The sequence below is a fragment of the Staurois parvus genome, unplaced genomic scaffold (assembly GCF_062004578.1).
Source record: "Staurois parvus isolate SC_StPar_1 unplaced genomic scaffold, SC_StPar_1.0 ptg000547l, whole genome shotgun sequence".
Taxonomy (NCBI): domain Eukaryota; kingdom Metazoa; phylum Chordata; class Amphibia; order Anura; family Ranidae; genus Staurois; species Staurois parvus.
In genome coordinates this window covers 416326-425821 of record NW_028318343.1, presented here as the reverse complement: position 1 = coordinate 425821, position 9496 = coordinate 416326, and the positions used below count along the sequence as shown (strand labels likewise).

General features: G+C 45.9%; 1 protein-coding gene across 2 annotated transcripts; it reads right to left on the bottom strand.

Annotated features, from left to right (window-relative positions):
* Positions 1-1704: 1704 nt before the first annotated feature.
* LOC149451201 (uncharacterized) lies at positions 1705-8972 on the bottom strand. 2 transcript variants are annotated; one of them, XR_016315134.1, is made up of 2 exons: positions 1885-8970; positions 1705-1792 (listed from the first exon to the last, which is right to left on the bottom strand). XR_016315134.1 is itself a non-coding variant. In XM_089690923.1 (2 exons), exon 2 carries the CDS (start codon positions 8294-8296, stop codon positions 2111-2113), a length of 6186 nt encoding a protein of 2061 aa, XP_089547049.1. In that variant the 5' UTR covers positions 8297-8666; positions 8759-8972; the 3' UTR covers positions 1705-2110. The 2 variants fall into 2 exon arrangements, 1 of the variants encoding a protein (XP_089547049.1); XM_089690923.1 differs by having other exon boundaries at positions 1705-8666; positions 8759-8972.
* Positions 8973-9496: the final 524 nt, after the last annotated feature.

Sequence of the window (9496 nt, the reverse complement as noted above, 5' to 3'; positions counted from 1 at the left end):
ACTTTATCATGGCCAAAAGGCCGAGAAGCAATAATGCAGAAAGGAAAAAGGGCAGTGGGGTAGATCGCAGTCTCGTTGCTTGTGGGGACTAAGCCTCTAACCCAATAGCAGCAAGTAGGTGAAGCCAAATTTAATTGACGATCCTACCAGGCCGAGCAGAGGGTACCCCACAAGGACCAAAAGGCTTGGATAGATCGAAGAACTTCTCAACGACGCAGCTGGACAGCAGGGACACCCCTAAGGGCCTAGGTGGATACTAAACTTTATCATGGCCAAAAGGCCGAGAAGCAATAATGCAGAAAGGAAAAAGGGCAGTGGGGTAGATCGCAGTCTCGTTCCTTGTGGGGACTAAGCCTCTAACCCAATAGCAGCAAGTAGGTGAAGCCAAATTTAATTGACGATCCTACCAGGCCGAGCAGAGGGTACCCCACAAGGACCAAAAGGCTTGGATAGATCGAAGAACTTCTCAACGACGCAGCTGGACAGCAGGGTCACCCCTAAGGGCCTTGGTCGATACTAAACTTGATCATGGCCAAGAGGCCGAGAAGCAATAATGCAGAAAGGAAAAAGGGCAGTAGGATAGATCGCAGTCTCGTTCCTTGTGGGGACTAAGCCTCTAACCCAATAGCAGCAAGTAGGTGAAGCCAAATTTAATTGACGATCCTACCAGGCCGAGCAGAGGGTACCCCACAAGGACCAAAAGGTTTGGTTAGATCGAAGAACATCTCAACGACGCAGCTGGACAGCAGGGACACCCCTAAGGGCCTAGGTCGATACTAAACTTTATCATGGCCAAAAGGCCGAGAAGCAATAATGCAGAAAGGAAAGAGAGCAGTAGGATAGATCGCAGTCTCGTTCCTTGTGGGGACTAAGCCTCTAACCCAATAGCAGCAAGTAGGTGAAGCCAAATTTAATTGACGATCCTACCAGGCTGAGCAGAGGGTACCCCACAAGGACCAAAAGGCTTGGATAGATCGAAGAACTTCTCAACGACGCAGCTGGACAGCAGGGACACCCCTAAGGGCCTAGGTCGATACTAAACTTTATCATGGCCAAAAGGCCGAGAAGCAATAATGCAGAAAGGAAAGAGAGCAGTAGGATAGATCGCAGTCTCGTTCCTTGTGGGGACTAAGCCTCTAACCCAATAGCAGCAAGTAGGTGAAGCCAAATTTAATTGACGATCCTACCAGGCCGAGCAGAGGGTACCCCACAAGGACCAAAAGGCTTGGATAGATCTAAGAAGTTCTCAACGACGCAGATGAACAGCAGGGACACCCCTAAGGGCCTAGGTCGATACTAAATTTTATTATGGCCAAAAGGCCGAGAAGCAATAATGCAGAAAGGAAAGGATAGATAGCAGGGATACCCCTAAGGGCTACGGTCGCACCAACATTTTATCAAAATACGAAGAAGTGATAATGCAGGAATGTAAAATCTGGGCACAAGAGCTGACAATCATTCAGAAATGATCTTCAGTCCTGTATTGCTTTAAAGAGTAACTCCACTTTTGTTGAGAGGACAACACTCCCCTCTGGGTGATTGATGTATATTGGTACGGTTGTAAAAGGTTCAGAGATTCTTACCATTTGGTATTGTGGAAATATAGCCGTCTGTGTTTGTCCTGCCTTCTCTGCAGTTATGAAAGGGTTACAGAGGATTACAGGCAGTATAACCTTTGATGTCCACACAGTAAAGAGTCGATGATTGATAACCGATGATCTTTTACTGATAACATGTGACATAATGAGAATGCGCGTGAATAAATGCGCGAATGTGAACAAATGCGGTAAAACTGAAATACAAACAGAATAAACAAACATAAGTACATATCTAACTTCCTAGCTATGTGCATAACATTCCACAGTACATAGGAAGGGTACTTACAGACTTTGGGGGTCTAATCAAGCCCATATATGAAGAGGGAACAGCATCCCACATGTACTTGCATTGTAGAATTTCTTCAGTCTGAAGAGATGAGGTCACTTCCTCCCAAGTTAGCAAACAGGAAGTCTCAGGCCTTAAGGGGACAGACACTGCTGAATGCTAAAGAATACCTTGTGTAATACAAGGCAGCACACTCCCCACCTGGCATAATAATGATATGCCACTATTAAACTCCTGGAAGGAGTAAAACGACTTCCGTGATGGGTCTAAGGTACACCTTAGGGGTGCCCTGTTTTACTACTCTGACCTCTACTTTCCTGACTCTGCTATCACTACTAGCATCAGTCCCCACAATGAGTCCAATTGGCCACTCGTTCCTGTGGGCCTGAGAGTCTTTTAGTAGAACAACATCTCCAACTTGTAAGTTGGGCTTGTCGGCTTGCCATTTGTTGCGTGGTTGGAGGGTCATCAGGTACTCCTGTCTCCATCTCTTCCAGAAGATATCGGCAAGGCTTTGAACTTGTTTCCATTGTTTGGTGTACAAGTCTTTAAGATCAAAGTCCCCGTTGGGAGCTGTCACCATCTCCATCTTCTGGGTCAGCAACATTGCTGGTGTCAAGACGGTTGGCATCTCTGGGTCAGTAGACACTGGGACCAAAGGTCTGGCGTTCATGATAGCCATGACTTCAGCCATCAGCGTGGTTAGGACTTCGTGTGTGAGACGAGTAGATCCAATCTTTAGAAGCATTGCATCTAGAATGCGACGAGCTACTCCAATCATCCTCTCCCAAGCTCCTCCCATATGTGAGGCATGAGGAGGATTGAAGATCCAAGTGCATCTTTGGTTTTGAAGATAGTTACTTGTCTCTGAGTCTGTTGCAATGATCTTCAATTCTTTGCAGGCTCCAATAAAGTTTGTGCCACAATCAGAACGAATCTGTTTTGCTGGTCCTCGAATGGAGAAAAATCTTCTCAAGGCATTGATGAAGCTTGAGGTAGATAGAGACTCAATTACCTCAATGTGAACTGCTCTGGTACTCATACACGAGAAAAGAACAGCCCAGCGTTTGCTCTCTGCACTGCCTCCTCTGGTCTTGCGAGAAGAAATGTTCCAAGGACCAAAAACGTCTAGGCCTACATTTGTGAATGGAGGATCTGAAGCCAGCCTGTCTGGAGGTAAGTCTGACATCTTCTGGACTTCAAGTTTTCCTCTGATTTTCTTGCAAGTTACACATTTGTTAATCACGCTGGAGACTAGTCTTTTACCTCCTAGGATCCACAATCCAGCTGAGCGGACTGCTCCTTCAGTGAGGTGGCGACCTTGATGTGCAACTTGCTCGTGGTGATGTCTTGTCAGAAGAACGGCAACGTGATGATTCTTGGGTATGACAATGGGATGCTTTTCTAAAATAGTCGTATCAGCTGCGGGTAGACGACCTCCAAGTCTCATCACTCCATCTTCATCAAGGACAGGGTTCAACTTTTTGAGTGGGCTGTGTTTAGAAAGTTCTTCTTTCTTGAGAAGACATTGAATTTCTTCCTTAAAGGCTTCCTGCTGAACACATCTGATAATGGTGACATTGGCTTGCTCAAGATAGTCATTGTTACCCTGGTCAACACTGGCTGTTTTGCTGAAGGATCTGGCCAAGCAGATGAGTTTCCCTATGGCACGGATGAGTGACTTCCAGCTGGAAAACCTTTCGAACCTACATGAGCCAAGACCTTCTCTGGTGGTTAGAGTCTTGTAAACTGCAACTAGAGGTCTTACCTCTTTGTCTTGGTCTGGTTCTACAAGCTGAAAAGTTCCTTTCTGATCAGTCTCTTCAGTTTCTGGTCCAGTCAAGAAGGATGGACCTGTGAACCAGTTAGTCTGTTTGAGGACAGCAGCTGGTACCAGTCTAGTCCCATGATCAGCAGGGTTCTTGTCTGTACTGATGTGATGCCACTGTTCTGGACTTGTACACTTTCTGATACGTGTTACTCTGTTTGACACGTATGTGTAGAATCTTCTTGAAGCGTTGTGGATATAACCTAAAACAATCTTGCTGTCTGTGTAGAAGTTCACTGCATGGATCTCGATGTCCAGTTCTGCAATGAGTAAGTCTGCTATCTCCACAGCTAGGACAGCAGCACAAAGTTCTAAGCGTGGAACCGTGTGAGCAGGTCTTGGAGCCAGTTTGGACTTTCCCAGGATGAATCCTGCATGGCTTTGTCCCTGAATGTCTATGACTCTAAGGTAGGCTACAGCTGCTATAGCCACGGTGGATGCATCTGAAAACACGTGTATCTCTCTTCGTTTTGTAACAGACAAAGAAACAGAGACGTATGGTCTTTGGATGCTAAATCGCTCAAGCTCCAGCAAAGAGTCTTTCCACAACTTCCACTGCATTTCTTTCTTTTCAGGTAGAGGTGTGTCCCAATCACTTTGTTCTAGCTCAGTTGTAATCTCTCTCAAAAGAGCTTTGCCTTGCATGGTGATGGGTGCTACGAACCCCAAGGGATCGTAAAGACTGTTGACCGTAGACAAGACACCTCGCTTTGTGAAAGGCTTCTCTTCCCTGGATACTCGGAAGGTGAAGCTGTCAGTTTTCAAGTCCCAACTAAGCCCTAAGCTTCTTTGAAGGAGTGGTGAATCTGTACCTAGATCTAGGTCTTTGAGGTCTTTTGCACGGTCTTCTGCTGGGAATGCTTCCATGACTTTGCTGTTGTTGGAAGCCACTTTGTGCAGTCTTATGTTAGATTCTGCTAGCAAGTCTCTAGTGTTTTTTAAAATGTTAATGGCTTCTCCACTACTGGAGAAAGAAGCAAGTCCATCGTCTACATAAAAGTTTTTCATAACAAATTGTTTGGCTTCAGGGTTGTGTCTGTCACCTTGCTGCGCTGCTCGTCTTAAGTTATAGATAGCGACAGCTGGTGAGGGACTGTTCCCAAACACATGTACTTTCATCCTATACTCTATAATACCTTTGTTGAGGTCGTTGTCTTCATACCATAGGAACCTCAGGTAGTCTCTGTGGTCTTCACGGACAAGGAAGCAGTAGAACATCTGCTGTACATCTGCTGTTACTGCAACAAGTTCTCTTCGGAATCTGATAAGGACTCCAAGAAGTGTGTTGTTCAGGTCTGGTCCGCTGAGAAGTACATCATTAAGGGAAATACCTTCATGCTTTGCACTGGAATCAAATACTACACGTATCTGACCTGGTTTTTGAGGATGGTACACTCCGAATATTGGCAAGTACCAGCGTTCTTGTGTTTCATGCAGTGCTGGTGCTTTTTCAGCTTGATCTTTGTCAAAGATTTTCCGCATGAATTCTTGGAAGTGTTCTTTCATGTCTGGCTTTCTTTCAAGAGTGCGCTGCAATAGCGCAAGGCGTTTCTCTGCTTGCACTCTGTTGTTGGGAAGACGATGCCGTGGTGTACGGAATGGTAGTGGGGCTACCCAACTGCCTGCTTTGTCTTTGAAGACTTCTCTGTCCATGATCTCAAGGAAGAGGTTATCTTCAACAGATGGTGCTAGTTTGTCATCATCTTGAGTTCTCTCAAACACTTTGTGGCCTAGCTGATCTGAATCTTCAGCTGAGGCTGTATCTTCCAGGAACCTCTGGATGTTCTGGGGATGTGTTGGGTTAGATAGTTTCTCTTTAATCTGCATGCTGTTGTTACATGGGCAAAGACATGACGTGCGACCGTTCTGCAGCAGATTTGTTCTGTAGACATTCACCTTTGCGGGTTTGTGAAGTCCGTCAAGACATACATTTCCAACGATAACCCATCCAAGATCAAGACGTTGAGCAAATGGTGCATTGTGCGGCCCATTGTATTGTTCTCTGACCTTGTGCACTCTCAGTATGTCTCTTCCTAGTAGAAGGACGATTGCAGCATCTGGGTTGAGTGCTGGGATCTTGTCTGCTATTCGCATGAGATGAGGGTAGTGACGTGCCACTTCAGGTGTGGGAATCTCTGACCTGTCATCTGGTATCATGTCACATTCTATGAGGGTAGGAAGAGTCAGCTGCGTCTTTCCATCTAATGACTCGATGGTGTAGTTGTTTGCTCTTCTCCCTGATGTCTCTATAACTCCAGAACATGTCTTCAAGGTGTATGGAGTTGAACTTCCTTTGTCCCCGAAGAGGTCAAAGAACTCTGTCTTTGCTAGAGACCTGTTGCTTTGTTCGTCTAGGACTGTATACATCTTCACTGCCTTTTCTCTGAGACCGTTGGGATACACTTTGACTAAGCATATCTTGGAGCATGATCTAGAGAGTCCTGGTTCTGTACAGATCTCAGTGCACTTTGAAGTTATCGCTGGTGTTGCACTTTCTTTTTGCTCCCCACCATGATCTTCTTGAGTTGCTGGAACTTCTGATCTCCATGGTGGTGGTCCTGGGTGCAGTGCTGACAGATGTCTGTCATTGTTGCATTCTGTGCACCGTATTTCTCTCTTACAGTCTTTTGCAAGATGTTGCATTGAGGCGCAGCATCTGAAACAAATGTGATTGTCTTTAAGGTAAGCCTTGCGCTCCTCTAATGTCTTACTTCTGAAACTGCGACATTTTCTTAGTGGATGAGGCTTGTTGTGTATTGGGCACTGTTTGTCTGGATCCTCAACTTCCTTGCTTGTGTTGTCTTCCTGATTGGCTGCAGCCTCAGGCGGAACTTCTGTCTTCCGCACAGACACTGTTGCTCTGCGTTCTTTGTAGTGTACTGGCGGCTGCTTCTCTGTCCTTGGGGAGCTTGCAACTCTCTTGTTCAGGAAGGCGAAGCTTGGGTCATTGCGTGTCTTAGCTTGGTCTACAACGAATTCAGCGAGGAAGACAAATGGTGGAAATGCAACTCGATAGTCTTTCTTGTATCTGGATGCTTGAGAGACCCACCTTTCTTGCAGGTTGAAAGGGAGCTTCTCGATTATGGGCTCTACTCCACGTGCTGTGTCTAAGTATAAGAGACCTGGCAGAGTTCCACTAGTCTTTGCTGCTTCTATCTCTAGGAGTAGGTCTCCGAGCTCTCTCAGCTTCTGATTGTCTTTGTTTGTCATTTTCGGGCAAGTTTCAATTTTCTTTAAAAGTGCTTCTTCTATTACTTCAGGTGACCCATAGCAGTCTTCCATTCTCTGCCAGACCATCGCAAGTCCTGCTGTTGCATCATGGACATGCACTGACCTGATTCTTTTGGCCTGCTCTGAGGATTCTGGTCCTAGGTATTTGGCGAGTAGGTCGAGCTTCTCTCTGTCTGTCAGCTCTAAGTTTTGGGTGCTGCTTAGGAAGGATGACCTCCAGGCCCAGTAGTTTTCAGGACGATCGTCGAACTTCAAGAGACCAGTGCTCACCATCTCACGGCGCATCAGGTATTTCGACACGTCTGTAACCCTTGCTGTGTCAGGTGCGTTTGTTCTGGGTACAAACGCGGGACTACTGGCTGATAGTGACTGATGGGTTCGTTGAGGTATTTGACTAAGTCTATTTTGGTCAGATGGTTGCTCTCCTCTATTGTAGTCTAGATCTGGTTTTGCACAAGGAGAGGTTATATCGCCATCTACTTGGTTTTTTAGCGTGTTGGCGGTTTGGTATCTGAGCCCGTGATTGGTTGAATTATCACGTGGCGGTTCAGGTTCAGTCTTGTAGTGATGCGTAACATCAAAGCTGTCTGCTCCCAACTGGGTCCTTGATGGTTTCGGTGCGTCACTAGGCTGTTTATCAGGGTATAGGATTGCTTGTGATTGCACATACTCACGGGTGCGTTGGAATGTACTGAGAGGTGTTATCAGGGTTTCCAGTACATCGCTCTCTACAAACTGAATATCTGCAGCTCTCGCGAGAACTTCGGCTTCAGCTATGGCTGCTGCAGCTATTTTCTGTTGCTGAAGTATGTGTAAAGAGGCTTGCACTTCTGCCTTTCTCCTAAGCGTTTCTGCTTTTCTCCTAAGCGTTTCTGCTTCTCTCCTTTTCATTTCAGCTTCCCCTTCGGCTTGTCTCTTTTTTAATTCAGCCTGACTCTTCTGCTGCTCTTCATCTAGGTAGCCTTGCTCTTTCATAAGCTCTGCTTCCTGTATGGCATAGGAGGCCATGGCGCATGCGGCCTCGGCCTTGGCTTGTGCCCTGGCGGCGATAGCGCTGACTGAAGACAAGTTTGTGACGCTAGAATGTCTGGAACTTGTATGCTTACTCCTGGCTGCCCCAGCACTGACTGATGATAGGTCTGTGACGTTTGAATGCCTGGAACTTGAACGCTTAGATCTGGCGGTTTCTGCTTTGGATGACGACAGATCCGATTTGTTATAAGTTCTCGGCGTGCTGCATTGTGACCTAGTTTCCAGTGTACTGTGCATATTTTCTTCCTGTTTGCACGAGATTTTAGGAAGGGTTAATTTAGTGATATCCTTCATATCTTTCTCTGTGTCTGTGTGCTGCATTGTGCTTGAGTGGAGTACACAGCGTGTACACGAAGCTGAGTTAGTTTCACTTTGCTATGCCTAGACTGGCTGTGCTGTGGGGATTTCACACACACGTGCTGCTGTATTAACAGTTAAGAGTATCCTCTGTGTTGTGGGGCTTGCTGTAGATTTTTCACACAATGTGCTCTGAAGTAACTGTGTAAGTCTTTTTACTGTCCTGCCTTCTCTGCAGTTATGAAAGGGTTACAGAGGATTACAGGCAGTATAACCTTTGATGTCCACACAGTAAAGAGTCGATGATTGATAACCGATGATCTTTTACTGATAACATGTGACATAATGAGAATGCGCGTGAATAAATGCGCGAATGTGAACAAATGCGGTAAAACTGAAATACAAACAGAATAAACAAACATAAGTACATATCTAACTTCCTAGCTATGTGCATAACATTCCACAGTACATAGGAAGGGTACTTACAGACTTTGGGGGTCTAATCAAGCCCATATATGAAGAGGGAACAGCATCCCACATGTACTTGCATTGTAGAATTTCTTCAGTCTGAAGAGATGAGGTCACTTCCTCCCAAGTTAGCAAACAGGAAGTCTCAGGCCTTAAGGGGACAGACACTGCTGAATGCTAAAGAATACCTTGTGTAATACAAGGCAGCACAGTGTTCTTGAGCGAAATCCACGGGAACGTCTTTTGCAATGATCGATTGCCAGCTGCTCCTGCGGGGTACCTGTGGAGAAAGTGGCAGGGTCTGCAACCCTGTAAAGGTTATGTTTGATTGAAGAGGACGCCCATATTCTGACTGATGTCAGTGCAGACGTGGAAATATCGGTCTTCCAGTCACACAGCAGGAAATGACACTTTCTGGAGAGCCTCTGTAGATTAGGAAGGAAAGTTGTCGGTTAATAACAATGAAAAACAATGTGACTTGTGTAGGAATTGTAGATGTCAAGTGTCTTTCCTGGTAAAAGTGGAGTTACTCTTTAAATGAGGCGCTAGGATTTATTAACCCCTTCCCTTCCGGCCGTAGTATATAAACGGCCAGACGGTGGCAGTGCAGGGGCGGATAGTCATGGATGATCCTCCTGCACTTATATGGGTAATCCCTACCTCTAAGCTGCTGACACTGAAATACCTCAACGCCAAGGTATAAGATGATGCAAAGTAAATAGCTAAGTAGTGCAGCGCTATACACACATACCCTCA

Excerpts from the sequence above, each read along its gene's own strand:
- LOC149451201 (XM_089690923.1), bottom strand. The coding sequence starts at position 8,296 with ATGCAGCACACAGACACAGAGAAAGATATGAAGGATATCACTAAATTA.